The sequence below is a fragment of the Helicoverpa zea genome, chromosome 20 (genome assembly GCF_022581195.2).
Source record: "Helicoverpa zea isolate HzStark_Cry1AcR chromosome 20, ilHelZeax1.1, whole genome shotgun sequence".
NCBI lineage: Eukaryota > Metazoa > Arthropoda > Insecta > Lepidoptera > Noctuidae > Helicoverpa > Helicoverpa zea.
This window is the reverse complement of record NC_061471.1, coordinates 9,114,154-9,131,069: the sequence shown is the minus strand read 5'-3', so window position 1 is coordinate 9,131,069 and position 16,916 is coordinate 9,114,154. Positions and strand designations below refer to the sequence as shown.

The 16,916-nt window shown below is 36.9% G+C and overlaps 2 protein-coding genes across 8 annotated transcripts in view; one reads left to right on the top strand and one right to left on the bottom strand.

Moving 5' to 3' along the window:
- LOC124640381 (phosphofurin acidic cluster sorting protein 2) overlaps window positions 1–13,726 on the top strand; it is a 126,222-nt gene extending 112,496 nt beyond the window's left edge. For 2 of the 7 annotated variants that reach the window (XM_047178132.1, XM_047178127.1), the window contains 13 exons: window positions 1,136–1,261; window positions 1,586–1,739; window positions 2,633–2,728; window positions 4,269–4,402; window positions 4,863–5,018; window positions 5,392–5,585; window positions 5,805–5,944; window positions 6,262–6,406; window positions 6,836–6,950; window positions 7,351–7,563; window positions 8,023–8,152; window positions 8,567–8,689; window positions 8,953–13,726. In XM_047178132.1, the coding sequence (XP_047034088.1) occupies window positions 1,136–1,261; window positions 1,586–1,739; window positions 2,633–2,728; window positions 4,269–4,402; window positions 4,863–5,018; window positions 5,392–5,585; window positions 5,805–5,944; window positions 6,262–6,406; window positions 6,836–6,950; window positions 7,351–7,563; window positions 8,023–8,152; window positions 8,567–8,689; window positions 8,953–9,077 (1,851 nt within the window). In that variant the 3' untranslated portion in view covers window positions 9,078–13,726. The remainder of the gene's footprint in view (window positions 1–1,135; window positions 1,262–1,585; window positions 1,740–2,632; window positions 2,729–4,268; window positions 4,403–4,862; window positions 5,019–5,391; window positions 5,586–5,804; window positions 5,945–6,261; window positions 6,407–6,835; window positions 6,951–7,350; window positions 7,564–8,022; window positions 8,153–8,566; window positions 8,690–8,952) is intronic. The other 5 variants (XM_047178133.1, XM_047178131.1, XM_047178130.1 and 2 more) reach the window with 4 other exon arrangements.
- Window positions 13,727–14,813: 1,087 nt separating this feature from the next.
- Window positions 14,814–16,674, bottom strand: LOC124640380 (UPF0692 protein CG33108). Its single transcript, XM_047178126.1, has 2 exons — window positions 15,568–16,674; window positions 14,814–15,190 (listed from the first exon to the last, which is right to left on the bottom strand). Exons 1-2 carry the CDS (start codon window positions 16,044–16,046, stop codon window positions 14,869–14,871), a joined length of 801 nt encoding a protein of 266 aa, XP_047034082.1. The 5' UTR covers window positions 16,047–16,674; the 3' UTR covers window positions 14,814–14,868.
- Window positions 16,675–16,916: the final 242 nt, after the last annotated feature.

The following is a 16,916-nucleotide window of genomic DNA, read 5'->3' as shown; positions in this document are numbered from 1 at the left end:
CTGTGTTGTAGGGTGAAGATTTAGAAACTGTGTTGTGTGTTGTGTGAAATTGTGTGTTGTTGTGGTGTCTTGATGTGTTATTACATTTTTGTGAGAAGAAATCTGTGTTCAAAATCTTTGAATTCAGTGTTTTACTGCGGAATTCAATAACCGGTTTTAAAGATTGAATTTTGATATAAGCTTCATATAATTTATTTCAAATTTCAGTCTTAAATTGCAATACAAATGTTAGTTTGGTTATTGAAATCCGTAGTAAATGGAATCATGTAATACCTAAAGCAATGATTTCAGTACATATCGTCACTTATCTTAGTGCATATCTTTATAATACGCCCTGAAATACACCCAAGGTTATAGGAAAAATCTAAACTGTATCGCATCTATATTTTGAAAATATAAAGTAAGTTGAACTGTAATTCCAATAGTATTTACAATGTAATGAATGGTTTCCTTCTAGATAAGATATGAACACCAAAAAGAAACAAATTAAAACCCAGCTCTTATTTATCCTTCTTATTTATCTTTGTAAACTTGATTAGATTTATATGGATTAGAAGTTACTCAATCGTTTTCACAACTGCACCGAAAATGTACTGAAGTGACTTGTTATTTCGACAAAAAGTAACTTCCCAGCCTTGCTTTTAATTTGTCAAATATGTACATTGTCTTAATCATTACTTTAGTATAATAATGCAAAATAAACGTTTTAGTAGTTACACAAATATTGTTCAACTGAATCATGTAATTTACACATTGCACATAGACTTAGGAACGTATAGACAGGCCAAAAGTAAAAAGAGTATTCTTAAATCATCTGTCACTTAGTCTCACCAACAATTCTATCACATGTCATGTAAATAGTGACACTTTGTACTTAAGGGTGCTTCTACACGGTGCAAGTAGCTTGCGCATATTGAGGCACTTGCGAATTTCTACTTGTTCCAGCTACATACACCCTGTAGACCGTTACCTCCGAACCCAGAGACATTTAATGGTTACTTAAGCCATTCCTTAGTGAATGATTTCTAAAATCCTTCATTAAAGATGATAAATTCTTTGAGTGCGGGGTCTAGACATAAAAAAAAAATATTCATAAAATTGTTGCAACATATAACGTTTGTCCGATCTGTTGCAGCAACGCAACTTGAAGCAGAAGTTCGCGGCGTTGTTGCGGCGGTTCCGCGTGCCTGAAGAGCTGTCGGAGCGAGGCGCCGCGAGGGACACGCATCACGCTCAGCATGACATCGATGAACTGTTCCAGGTATAGTTACTGATGTTAGAGAATAACGTCGTTTTATTGTAAAAAGTACACATTCTCAAGTCTTCTGAAATCTTCAGCTTCTTCAGTATTCTCAAATCTCGCGAAAACTAGTTGAAGGTGTAAAGGTTGAGGAGAGGAGACCACTTATTTGTACCGAAAATCGACGTTGCTGTTACTAATATAATGGTTCGCAGGCATAGATGTTGTACTTTCTAGTCATAATGGATGATGCATATAATGTAATAAATGGTGTTGTCAAAGTGAACATACTAATAGTGAACAAAAATACTAAACTTCATAACGCCTTTGTGCAACTCTTCACAGGAACTAGAATCATTATCATGCGGCGAGGGCGAGGACTCAGGTCCGGATCAGATGGACACCATCAGCATCGGGTCCACCCCCAAACCCTCGCTGCGACCTTTCTTCAGTAGCTCCCGAAGCCTTGCCAACCAGGAGCACCACAGGCATTCCAACGGTACGTACTCAGCTATGAACTGTCAGAATCTCAAATAATATAAACCGTTGTCTAGCTCTTGGTCTAATTTTGGTAAAAGTTCACTATATTTTTTTAATGAAAAGTTTTAATTTTTGTGATATTGTATTGTTTTTGTCTTATTTTTGTGAGATAGTTGTTTTAGTAATAAATTGTATCAATTAATAAAATTGTGTTTTTTATTTATGGTATCCAGTCTTAGTAACTTAATTCCTTTTAATGTTTAAATTGATGGTCTGAAATCTTTGAAAGTTAGACCAGGAGCTGAATAACATACATAGCCACTCATTAATAACTAGTGTATGGTAAACAATATAATCAGTAACATTATTAATTGCCTGAGCATCGAAGCATACACGAAGATGCATTGTGTGACGTGATCGCTTAACTTTTGTTCTTGCTTACATTTTAATGACGATACATACATTGAAATATTTTTATGTTTTGTTTTGTAACGCTGTGTGCATTAGATTAGTTTGTGTGCGAGGTGGAATACCTGATACATTGGCCCTAAAGAAGTCACTTGTTACCAAAATGAGCCTAGAAAAATATTTTCAAATATTTGTATGACAATGGTGGGAGCATCAATCAAAATAATTTATCAGCTCAAAGAAATTATAACTTTAAATAAATGATTCCCATGAATTGAGAACCTCCTCCTTTTCGGGAAGTCTGAAGAACACGACATAAAATGAGCATCAAATTGTATTTGCTAAAGACAAATTTATTGACAAGCCCAATCACAACTCACAAAAAAATCACCATTACAAATCTGTTGTCGAACTTAACAAAACAAACAAACAGACATACATTAACAACCACTAAAGCACGGCATACTAAGTGTGGCGGTATTCCACGTTGCACGGTGTCTGAAGGCGATGCATGCGCAGTGGTGCGGCACGCGAGCGTCGCGTCTGGTGCTGAGCTGAGCGCGCTGAGGGAGCGTCACGTCGGCACGATTACGCTCACAGGTACTTATTAAAAGCTATAAAAATTACAAGTTAGGTCTCTAATGTCATCTATGTACAGGTCTATCGATGCATATGTCTATGAAACTATTAATCCAAAAATTCGAAATATATACGGCACGCTAACGCTCACAGGTACTACTTTATAGATGTAACATGTTACAACGACAATCTCATAGGTTTCGTATGCACAAATGTGACAAATGTACAGGTCTATCGATGCATAAGTCTATGAATCTATATGGTTCTAATAATACGGCATGATATGTATCATGCCGTATCATTGATACCGCTCACGGGTACAACTCAATACCTGCAATAAGTAAAAACGACATTGGGATAGGTCTCAGACATTACCTGCTATTTTTTGACACATAGGTCTATAAATATGCTTCAGTCTAAATTCTTGTTGTAACAACGACTAGTAGTTAGGTCCGTTTAAAATTCTAAATATATGTCACGAATCCGCTCACAGTAACTATTGCGTAGATTTTACAGGTCTATCGATGCATAAGTCTGTGGATCTATACATTATTTCTCACAGGTATAGCTTATTTAAGATCACGAAATTATAAAATTAGAGCTGAATAGATCTTTCGATGCATATTCTATGGACTTAATACGGGGTGACACATGAACAGTCTTGAGGATTCTTTATCCTTATTTTGCAGGTCTGTGGGATCTTAGAAGTTTAAATGTCTTATAGGTTTAGCACTTTCATTCAAAGTAAAGTAAAATTGCCAAAATAGGACTATATAGAACCTCCATTTTCCTTCGGAAATAAAATTACTTGTATTACCTATTTATTTCTTTTGATATAAAGTAAACAAAGTAAGTTGCACATATTTGGTCGAGATTGTGATAGGATTTGAAATCACAACACAAGTTCCTAATAAACGTTTTTTTTTACTTATTTTCTTCAGTATTATAGTTCTTTCACAATCTCTATCAATTAGTTTTTACTATTAGACATACTATTAGCGTGCTTCTGTCTGTTTTGTGTTATATTTTATCACTATCACTGCTTCCTGTCTTCACTCGACGCTGCTCCAAGTGGCACTATTGCATGGTTTGAAGTACTCTTTATAATGATTATTACCTACTTATATTTACTTTATAATCTACTACTTTTCTAACTTTGAATACTTAGTTAATACCTACACTGTATCTTGTATTGTGCTCTTTCAGATTTCTTTGTATTTGTGGAATATCTGAAGTTCAATTTGATTTTGAAAATTTTGCACGATTATACAGGGTGAAAGAAATACTTTTAGTTTTTGTTTTTTTAAATAAATAAAAACAATACCTTTAATAAAAAGAGGAAAAAAAAACACTTGAAATTTAAAGACAATTTTTGAATCTTAATTTATATATCTCATTCACTTTCCTTTTTTTTTGTTTTTCAAAACCCTTTATAATCACTGCTTTAATTTTGAAACTTGCCAAAAAGGTATAATTTAATTAAAAAAAAAAAAACACCGGCTTATTACCCACTTATAACTTAAAGCGCCCTTAACGAGTCCCAAAATGCTATGAACATCAGAATCCGAAGCGGTCCGAAGTTCTGCGGGCGACGAGCGAGCGAGCGACGGCAATAGCGATGGCGACGCAACCATTGACGCGCCGGTGTCGGGCGCCTCCGTGTCCAGCTCGCCCCCTAACGAGATTAAGGTCAGGGTTAGTTATCGAGTCTTTTTTACCTATATTTATTAGTTTTTTTTGAGGTATTAGATGCTTTGGGGAACTTTGAAATGATTTTGTCTTTGTGGGGTAAATGTGGTTTGTGCAAATGCGACCATACTGTATATATGCTCTGTTCGACCCATAGACATCGTTCATCGTGAAGATACAACTTCGTTTCTGAATACGTGAAGATACAATTTGTACTATCAAAGGTGCTATATGCTTTTTATTTCAAATCACCATAAGGAGGAACACGACTCATATTGTGGGAAGAAGCCTAAAGAATGGAAAGTGTTTTCTTTCGTGAAAATACCACGCTCTCTGGCTTTTCGCCAAGATTTCAACGCCTAGTTGATTCAATAGATAGCTAGTCAAATCATTTGAGTACCTACTGTCTTTTGATTTTCTTCTAAATCTTGTAGCTTAGATCCTTCGACATTTATCCCAATTTCAGGAGGACAAGCGATCCAGGCTATTCCGCAGCGCCACCAGCGGCGGGAACTTAATCCCGGGCGGTGGCGTGACGCGTAAGAAGAACTCTCTCGTGGTGGGAGCCGAAAGACCTCTGTCGGCACACGAGTTGCCTGCGCAGAGTCCTACTACGCTGGAGGTAGGTTTGAGAGAAAGATTAGGTACAGGATTTTGCTGAGGTAGCTTAAGCCTTCATGGAACTCGTTCCAATTAAGTCTTATGACGGAGGTAAGATCCCATATCTTTTTAATGAATATGCACTCTAGTGCAGTAAATACACGTACAGACACCATGTATTTTAATGACGTTCCGATCTTTCTCCTGACAATAATTCGTGCGTGTATTTTCAGTTTTTTCTTGACGAATTTTCAAAATTGAAGTGACACAATGCCGTCTATTTTTTTACTGTTTTGCTACTCTATTATGTTTTATTTATTATTTATTGAGGCAGTTATCTTCGATTTTGAAGTACATAACCCAGTCCTTGTCTACATAAGATTTATCTCTCCCAGCCCCGTCGCACGTGGGCGGAACAAGTCTCCCGCCTGGTCGGCACGGAAGGAGCGGAGTGTATCGCGGTGTGCGGCGCGGGGTCGGGGGCCGCGGGCACAGCTCTGCATGCGCTGGCCGTGCCCGCTCTGCACGCGCCGCACGCCGCGCCCGACCCGCGCCCGCTGCTGCACGCGCTATACTCCCGGGCTAAGCAGTGAGTATACAACAGGATATAGGAAAGGATGGTTGACTCTTTGATCGTCGTGCAGATGGGTGAAGAAATGCTGGACAACAGCGAAAACTGTAAAAAATATGGCGGATGATACAAAATTAGTATCAAACAATCTTTATATTTAATTGACATATTATGTAAGATTTTAGTGGTAAATGTTTTTGTTGAACGTAGTAACTAAAGTCACTATTTCGTCTGCAGGACGTCTCGTCGCTCGTGCATCCGCGTGGCGATGTGCGGCGGCGACGCGTGCGCGAGCGCGGCGGTGCGCGCGCACGCCGAGCTGGCCGCGCGCCGCCCGCACGACGCGCCCAGCGTGCGCTTCTATATCATACCCATCGGTACGTACTGAGACAGCAGTGGGCACATAGCGACGACGGCGGGGACGCGGCGGTGACGATTACGGCATACATTGCGCATGAATGGCGCACTAACGCCAGGATAAATCTGGTCAAATCAAATCATTTATTTTGCAGAGAATATGGATACAATTTGGATATTAACACGCACGCACCACAATATAATAACTTCAAACTCTCCTGTTATCTTTTAAATGACTAAGTTTCCTAGCACTTTCTGCCCACATCATGAAACCTCAGTTACACAGGCTTTTCAGAACTCCGTATTCCATTTCATCAATCTACTCTCTAACCCACAGGTCCAAGCGTGATAGCGCGCCACCTATCGGCGTCGGACGGCGGTTACGCGTCGCTGTTCACAAGCGAATCGTGGCCGAATATTTGCGAGCGAGCGGCCGACGGGTCTGCCCCCGATGTCGCTGAGATGTCCTCACGTATTGGCAGGTAATTCGGCCAAACTTGTTTGTCGTCAGGAAATATGCACGAGACTCAGTGAAGAAACCAATTTTTGTGGGTGGCCTAGGTGCCGAAAACCATTGGTACTTAAAGTTACATGAAGTTCGGGCCTTCTGAGTGACTTTAACAATTTTTTTAAACAAGTCTAGATTTCAGATTCTGCAGTAATTGACCTGAAAAAAAAAAATCCTAAAAAAATCTTGTCCCAACTATGTTGGTGTCCTGTGTAACTGGATACACCTGAGTATGTAGTGTTTTACATCAAGCAATTTGTCGATCCAAATTCAGTTGCATCCCTATGAAAAAAAAATGAAATTTTAGTATCATACTATCTGTAATCCACTAAATAAAATTAATTAGGTAATGGTATTTGCACAAATAGAAACCCTTCTATATATTGCGCATTATTTTGTGCAGGTATCTGAACAGCACGGGTCCTGTGAACAACGTGCCGATCGGCGAGGCGATGGTCGCCTACAGAGAGAAGTCGGGCGATGAGGACGCCAGCCAGACATTCGTGCCCTTTATTGCGGTGAGTTTTGTCAAATCAAGCTATCAGCGTTATCGATAAAAAGGTTTTTTATAGAATAACTGGAACGATAATGCAAGACGTTACAGTGATTTGACTTCAAAATTTAGTAGAAGGCGAGGCTATAAGTGCAGTGTAGTAACTTCAGTCTTTGTCTGTGGTTAGAGACTTGAATTTTAAATTTTTATCTGCATTTATTCAACTGGACATAATTTTGACCTGTGTTATGTAATATTTTTCAACCATCTTCCCAAAAAGGAAGAGGTTCTCAAATCAGATGTTTTTTTCTTTGTTATTCGATATCACGAAGACGACTGGATCTATTGAATTATATTTTTAACCGAGCGAAAAATAAAAGAAGGCTCAATTCGTTCCGTTTTTCTTATTGTTTCTTTATGTACAGGAGGTCCGCGTCGGCTGCAGCGAGGGCGGCGTCTCCTCCCTAGAACTCGAAGAGGGCGGGTCTCCCCCCGCCCGCGCGTCGCCCCCCGCCACGCCCGCGCCGCACCTCACGGCGCCGCACCTCGCCGCGCATGCGCCCGACCTCGCGCCGCCATTGCCCATGCCTCTATTAGCCAGGACCGAACCGCTTGAGTTGCAGTTGGATTATTGGCTGGTAAGTGATAAAACCTGTTTTTTGTAGTAGTTTTGTGGTTTAAGGAAATGTTTGGCACTATTTTCTTTACATATAAACAGTATTAAAATATAGACTGAAAAAGCTTTAGATTTAGAATAACTGACAGAAAATTTGTTGGAGTTCCTAAATAAATAAAATTAAGTCTACTATATGAACTGTTAATTTACAAAATGTAAATGAAGAAGAAAATTTCTATGAAGCTTCAAACATCGGTGACTGTTCAGTCTAGTATATGCTTTAGAAACTACACATACACTACTCCACTCCTTTCTACGTGTCGCCTTTTTCTACGTGTATTTTAACAATTCTACCTACTTAAGTCGGTTACGCCCTCAACATTCTTTTGTTTGCACCCCAAAAAGCCCCAAAACTACTGGATCGATTTGTAAAATTCTTTCACTGTTGGGATGCAAGTCATACCTATGCTTATATCTCCAGGTGCCAGGTCGTCAGCCGGACGGCACGGACAGCAAGGTGACGGTGAAGGCGTCGTTCCGCGCGTTGCACGTGACGCGGCAGAACGCGCATCTTTGCATCACTTACCTTACTAAGGAGAAGAAGCAGAAGAGTTAGTATTGTATACTAGCATTTTTAACGAATTTAAACATACATGACACATGAATACTAAATCGCATTAAAAAAAATCCCTCCGGGTATTTTTTGCGCCAGTCTCATTTATTTTATCCGGTATTTTAAGTCTTATTTTTTTTTTAGTTTGCAATTTTGTCTCACTTTAAGATAACATTTTTAATACCTACTTACCGTACTTTTGTAGCCACTCAAATGTACTATGGACACATTTTTTTCCTTTTATACTACTATGTCCACTCGTCAAATCTACTGTTTATTGTCCCACTACGGGGACAGATGGACACAAAATGACCGTTAAGTTTGTCATAGGCGGCTACCGACATATTTTCTATGGTTTCGCATGTTTCAACTGCACAATTAACACTATAATAAAACACACCATGTATTACAGTAATGCGGCTGGGCAAGAAGAAGGAAAAGACTTCGGAAGCGGAGGTGGGCCGCGCGCAGACCGTGGACGGCGTCGCCCGACTCATCTGCTCCGCCAAGAGCTCGCACAACGTGCCGCTCAAAGGTAAATTAATATATACTCAAAGGTATATACCACACCTGGAGCAGAAATGTGGCTGCAGATTTTAACACGTTTAGTCTGCTGTATACCTATTGAAAAACAATACATAGGAAAACAGTTGAGTCTTGCTGGAATCTGCGGTCGATACACCAAAAATCTAGGAGCTGCGTTTCATCTCTACCATGATAACCATTTATCTCCGTCTTATACAACCATGTATGCATACAAGATTTTTTAATAGTCTCCACTTAAATCTTCATCCACAGTGTACATTGACGGCACGGAACTGAACGGCGTGAAGTTCTTCCAGCTGTCGACACAATGGCAGACACACGTGAAGACTTTCCCAGTAGCCACATGCGGCGCCCCCCTCGCCCCCGCTGAGTCCTAGACTGTGAGCCACTGCTGCCATCTAGCGTACAACACGCCTAGCTTATGTACCTTGAGTTACAACCCCCCACCCCCTCCCTTAATAAACTTAAATAACCCCCCAAGCCTCTCCGCCATATTAAAAATTAACCAAGCTTAACTATGGCCCAATTCAAGTTACATAATAAAGGCGTTCATCGTCATAGTCATTCATTAATTAGTTATCGTATTTAATATAATATATTACGTAGTCGTTATCCGTGTACTCAGTATATATCGAGAAATAATGGTTCGTGACATTTCCAATATGTGTACGTTATTTAGGTTAGTGCGGTGTAGCCGAAGTGTGGCTTTGCCCGAGTGAATGTCTGATGATAAACTTTCAACGAATATATGCTTAAATTTTAGTCAACTTTTCGCCGAATTCCGGTGTTGTATGTCGGTTTGTGGTTTGACCGAACAGTCGGCGAACATTTCTAAGAGAAGCTCTTTTCGGCTGAAATGTAATCGAGTATGAGTAGTATAGTTACGTTATTGGAACGATTATCGTCGGCACATATCAGCATAGGTTCGATTCGAGTGTTGTGCGCGATTTTATTTTTGATCTGTGATTCGTGAATGCAGTTTTTTTTTAAATATCTTAAGGCAATGGAAGCGCGTTGTTACAGTCATATTTTTGTGTAATTTTTATATAAGTGCAGCTAACAGTGCGGTGTTTACATTTATAATTTTGTACGTCATAGATGTTTTGAATGAAATGTAGATTTTTACATAACGATAAACGTTTTTAATTTTAAAAGATATTATAGAGATTACAACTAATATCTTCCTAATGGATGTCCTTGCGTACTTTAATGAAGTCTTCGATTCCCTTACATTGTGATCAAGCCAAAATTTTTGATATTTTAGTCCCCGAATGCTTAAAATGAAATTCGAAATTAATTCCGAGCCAATTTGGAAAATGATTTTCTATTTGGGCTAGTTTAATTTTGTAGCGTTAATCAGTAGAGGGCGTTAGTTACACCCATCAGGCCAACGACTGTCTCATGATATCATAGAGTTAGTAATATATTCTCAAACTTTACATATACTATGTGTATAACTTAGGTTTAGCTATGTGTGTAATTCAGATAATATGTGGCTGTGTGTACGTATGTGAAGAGGACGCAAAAACGTTTTGACGAAGTCTTACGTGGGAATTAGGACTCTATGTCTGCATGTTACAGTCTGAATTCCATGGTGAGATTTCGTCAAATCTTTTTGGACGGGGGTGATCGATATGGCTTCTCGTCTCGATATTCATATTTATCGATGTTAGTTACGTTTTTAGAGATGTCTAAAGTAAAATATCGACTTTTAAATCAGTCGTTAAGCTATTATTACAGCTGTTTGAATATCGAGTCAGAAGCCATCGTGGTAACTGAGTATTTCCGAATATTTTGGTCTTAGATTACATAATTTATCCTTTTAATGTTTACATATCGAAGTCTTGCTAGGTACTTGTATTCTATAATAGTAATAATTAAATGTAGTCGTTAAATCTATTTAATAAAGTATTGCTTGCTAATGAAGTTGTAATGTGTACAAGCCAAATGTTTGATTGTGAACTTAAATTGGGGAACTGAAAATCGGATTCCCTAATCAAATCCCAAATAAAATTATTGTTCATTAAATCCTTTCTCCTTGGGCTTATCTATTGGGTAAAACATAGTCGAGCATTTTCCACAGTGCGCTTTTTAAAGTTAAGTAAAAGCAAATTGCCAAAATAATTTATAATCTGTAGGCTATAATTCTTATCTCGTGTTCTTACGAGCTTGTGGTCAAAAATCTGACCGAGGAGGTCGTTATAGAGGCTTTTTATCGTACCCTTAAAATCTATCGATCTAAGGTCAAATTATTTGGAAGCTTACGTTACACAGGTTGGAAAGCTTAGGGATGTACCCCACAAAATGTGACAATAGTATGCGTATTATTATTGTATGTACGCTTTTTCAGAGTAATAACACTTTTTTAAATATACGCTCCTAGTGTAAGTCGTGTTATTATAGAATTAGGCCTGTTAACCATTTTAAATCTAACTGTATCTTATATTCGATTTAATATTATCTTGTTCCGGTGTGGTACAGGTTTTTACAGTCTTTAATTGAAAGAGATACACTATCGATATTTTTTATCGATATTGTGACATGACACAAGAATAAGGTAATTCTTGGGAGGCAAGACGTGATATTGGCATGCTCTGCTTACAAATAAAAATAAGCCGTAATTGTAGAAACTACTTTAATATTCTAGTGACTTCTTGCTTCGTCAGACCGCCATTTTTATAAAAGCTCAAGCCTAATTCTGTCTTTAGAACTTTCAATAAAGCGACTTTACCTTAATTGATTTCTCTATTTAAAGATAGTTTAGAAGAAAATTACAAGTATGTGCATCTTATAAGCAAGTCCACGTAGTAGAAAGGTAGTAACGTCTTAAAACTGTGGAAGTGTCATTTTGGCACTGTTTCGTAAAAACTTTGGACCACATCAGAATTAGATAGCAGTTGTAAAATAGCGTCAATAACAGTTTACTCTTAATTGTACTCAGCGATGTTATTTTGTTCTATTTGTCAAAATGTTTTGTATAAAACACCTTATATTATTTTATTAAAATCTACCAAATTAAAAATGAAAAATGTATCTTCATATGATGTACGTACTTATAAATAAAAACTGTAGGTATTGTAAAACATGTTCAACCCTCTAAATGTCATTGGATAATTTGTTAACATTATGTATCCTTATAAAATGATTTGCTTTTCACACAAGTAAGAAAATAAATGAAGTTGGTACGTTACAGGTGTTGCTTTCAGAAATGTTTTAATTTATGCTGTTCTCATTGTTTAAGAAATCGTTTTGACAAATAGACAAACAAAATATACCTGTGTATCCATATCAAATCGCTTGTATGTTGTAATATCTAAATAAATTACAGATTACACTTATCGACATTAATATTGGATCGAAAGTCGACCCTTATTTTTAATATTCCATCAGATAAGCGGTAATCATCTTATATGCAGTAGACAATTTCATATTTATCCGTAATAAATACGGTTATAATAATATTAGGAACTGTATACTTTTTTCTGTTTAACTGTGTAATATTGTTTTACAAGGAGACCGTTATGGCTAATAAAATTATTGTTTGATCCTAAAAATAGAGCTACTGACCGTCTTATTTTATGAATTATGAACGAATATAAAATTCTTTTATTTTCGCAGTAATTAACATGATGAAATGTTCTGTATATTAATTTATTAATGTATGCACTTATCATGAATTATGTATCTTATATTGGTAAACTAATTACGTACAATTTCATCAATGTTAATTCTGTATTATTACTATGACATTCAAATTAATTTCTTATGTCGGCCAAACGCACCACAGTGCAGGAATTATATACATTTTTGGTGTAAAACCTCTTTTTTGATGGTGCACTATGAAATGTAGGGTGTATGTCTGTATATAGATCATGGTTTATTTTGAATACAAAGAGGAATAAGAAAAAGATCATTAAGCGAGTTTAACAATGCACTCAATAATATATTCTAAGTTTGTATTCTAACGAAACCATGAACTGATGGCAATGCTTACTGATGAATAATCTCAAGAAAGCTCAAATATTCCTACTTACAGCTTTTCACTTCTATTTAAAGCTATGAATTTAACGACATTTGAAGCTTTCTTTTGCGCTAGCGGTACAAAGGTAAACAACCATGCAGGTCGCAATAAGTCTCCCTAGCTTTTTTCGTTAAAGGCCTAGCCAAACGAATCCATATAATGACATTAACTTTTAAATATTAAGTATTAATCATTATTATATTTTAATTCATTATATTTTATTTTTATAAAACGTGCAACTCTGATTGCTATTATGTATAAGTCATGTGAGAGTATTAAATATGGATGAGATTTTTAAAATCCTTTTCTAGAAAGTCAACCTTATCTGTATGAAAATAACAATGAAATAGGATTGTAAAGCATAACAGAGTTAGCACGTTTACGATTTTTAATGATTATAAAGTATATCACGAGGGCGGGTATCGGGCGACGACATGTAACCATGAAACGCCTAATATTAGTTTGAACAACTGTCAGCTATTTGTCCCCGCCCTTCAAACTATTATTTTGATCTCATTACTGCTGACTGAATGATTCACTTGGCACACTTCTTTATTACAATGGAATTAAAATTTTATTTATATTTTCCAAATGAGCTTAAAAGCCACCAATCGTCATCGACGTATATAATGTATTATTTGTAAATTAATCATCACAAATTATTGTCCATTCGCAATGGCCAAACAAACTTATAATTAGTGCTATGGAAAGTTCATTTAAGTTGAATAAATTAGTACAAAAATATCTTACATTTTATGTTTCATTAACAATAATTAACTATTTAATTAAATTCAATGCATTCTTCGCGAAAATGCAAAATAGACTGTGCAATAATGTGAATGTCTCTTGAGAATTTAATTTTGATTTATTTTGACTTGTAAGTCAATAAAAATATGATTTCATTACGATATGTTTAAGTAATGTGATGAGATTTATTATTTTATCATAATTTGCAAGTATAATTTGTATTTATTGTACAAATAAACATTTTGCATTAAAAACAAAGTTGTTGTTTTATTAAAATTTATTTATTCATATTAATAACAATTTTATTTAACAATAGTTTTATAAATAAATAAAATATATTAAATCCTTTGGTAACTACTTAGTAGGTAATTATTATTTTGAATAATCATTGAACTTCAAACACTTAAACACTAGTTTTTATTAACAACACTCCTTTTAAAATTATAATTATGTCTAAAATCCTCTGGGGTGTGTTTAATTTGAGCAAAGATTTAAATCAGTGTTTCCCAAAGTGGGCGATAACGCCCCCTTGTGGGCTCTGCAGGTCTCAAGGGGGGCGGTAAGAGACCCAGAAAGAAAATGGGGGCGTTGTGTAGAGGCCTGGGAGGTGATTTGTAATTTTATTTAGCTAGGAGACCTCTTAGACAACGACTGCATGAGCTTTCGACTCTCAACAACAAATTGTGAACATCAACTAAGTAATATGAATTAAAAGATTGCTCAAACTCGGTTCTATATTTCTCTCCGCGTAGTTCATATATCTGTCCTATTTTATTGAATATAGAAAAAAATAAAATCATATCAATGTCTGTCGCTTCGTTTCGTAATTAAAGTAGACACAAACAAACAAATAAAAAGGCAACAGACACACTTTCGAAGAAGTTATAGTGGTTTTTAAATAGGTGAAAAACCGACCTAATGCGAGTCGAACTCGCACACGAAGGGTTCCGTACCAGAGCAAAAAGGAGCAAAAAAAAACATGTTTGTTGTATGGGAGCCCCCCAAAATATTTATTTTATTCTAGTTTTCAGTATTTGTTGTTATAGCGGCAACAGAAATATCAAAAAATCTAATCTGTGAAAATTTCAACTCTCTAACATGAACCGTTCATGGGCGAAAACAATAGGGTCCCGTTTTACCCTTTGCGTACGGAACCCCAAAAAAGGGGGGCGCTAAAAAAATATTTATTCTCAAAGTGGGCAGTAGACAAAATAGGTTTGGGAACCACTGATTTAAATGTTATCTGTAGAATATAGTAGAGTCGAGCTTTTTAAGGATATCCTGATATCTTATGGTTTAATATTGCTAATAAATAAAATGTACCGGAAATAAAAGATGACATAAATATAACTTAACAGAGTATTTTTATATTGATATGATTCATTTGAGCTTAACACTAGTCAAAAACCTTCGAATATCAAATATTGGTCCCGCAACCCATTCTCTCCTCCCATTCCCCCCTCTGGAAGAATATAAACTAGACCATCAGCTTCTTTCTTAGGAGAGAATTCAAAAAGATTATTGTTACTTTGTGCAAGGTCATACAAGCTCCAAACAGCTAAGTATTTGGACTTGCCATGTTTGCATAGAACATGGACATTTTTGGGGTCACTGATATAATGTTCTCCGGGGTCATTGATCACGATGACCCCACAGACTAGAGCCCAGTGAGCAGTGTGACCATTTCTTAGACACGGTGAGTGATTGCAGTCTGCATCATAGCTGTGATGAGAGTCAAGGTAATTCAATTAAATAATACCCATAAAGTCATGGTATCTCTAAAACACATATGTAAAGGTCTCTGCACACAGCGGGCGCGGCGTGGCGGGACGGGACGGGACGGCGACGCGTCACTGAGCAGTTGTAATGTACTAGATATTACGGAGCGGAGGCCGCCAAACAGAGCCGTCCCGCTCGACGCGACGTGACGCGACGATCTAGTACATTGTGTCGCGTCGCCGTCACGTCCCGCCATGCCGCGCCCGCTGTGTGCAGAGACCTTTAATTGGCATCTGGTTACAATGGCAAAGAAATAATAAAATAGCTTATGTGCCTAGATAAAAGAAAGTCTTTTCATTAAATATACTTGAAAAGGATACGGAACTAATAGAACAGCACCATTGATAAGTCTTTCAATTGTCTCAGAACTAAATAAGCCTCCACGTTTCAAATTACACCTAAGATTGTCTACCTCAGCTAAGCTGAAGGCTTTTTCAGACAGTTTCACCATTTGTTTGCAGCTGAACATCTCCCCATTGCTTGTGAAACCCTCTAACTTTGCAATACTCAACAATTCATCCGGTGATGCTTCTCCATCGACTAACATAGACAATGCAACTAATCCACAAGTAGGCCCAATTTGCGAGATAGATGCGAACTCTCTATACTTGTATTTGAATGGAGGTTTTTCCCAGCAGATTCTGTTTTTAGAACAAGCCTCCATAAGCTCAGGCTGTGTGGCGGCCCAAGTCAAGCCAGGATTGTAGTTAGATTTGCTTACTTCGCTTTTCGTCACTTTCGTGGAAGAAATTATATCCGGCGATTTTGGTGGTGGAGGAGGGGGTGGTATTGAGCACATTTTGGTACAACTGAAGTGGTCTTGTAAATAAGATTAAAGAAAATAAATTATATAACAAAAAAGTGTGGTTATTTTAACTGAGCATCACTAAAAGCTGTTCTTATTATTTATTGCAGTGTAATAACTATTTTCAATCATATTTCTAGTAATTTCTTTAATATTTTTAACAGTAATCCAGTTTAGAGTACATAATATTTTTATTTTTGTAATCACGTCAACTTTTGTTTTGACATTGTTATCGTGTCACTGTCCGGTCAAAAATGGGTCAAAATCTTATGACCGACCACAGAGTACTTTTCTTTCATATGACATCGGATGCGATGTAAGGCACAGATTACTAAGGCCCTCCGCACATGGAGCTACTCAAATATGACGGAAAATTCATCAGTAATTAGAATTACAAACTAGTTATAAACTGTATTTCGCACACGACGCTACTCACATATTGCAAGGTTTCAGTCACTCCTGTTATTTCTACTACCAAATAAACACGTGCGAAAAACCTAGCAAGGGGAAATATGGGAAGCAATAAAAATGCCGAGTGGATCGAGCGAAGATGACGATGTCATTATACAATATTATCATCATAACAGACGCCGAAGGAATCGACGCAGATTTTGGATTCACCCATATATCATAAATAATGTGAACTGCAGATTGTCAGTTGCAGCACGAGAGCTGCGTGAAACAGATAAACAGATCATTTATTATTAAACGGTTTTATTTAGCTCACCCCGTTTGTTTTATTTATTCTTGGGTCAAATTTAGTAATTCAAATTTAAGTACCTTCCTGTTGTCAAATTGATCTGAAATTTGGTACACACCTTTAATTCCGATGACAATACAATATAGTAATATCAATAACATTGT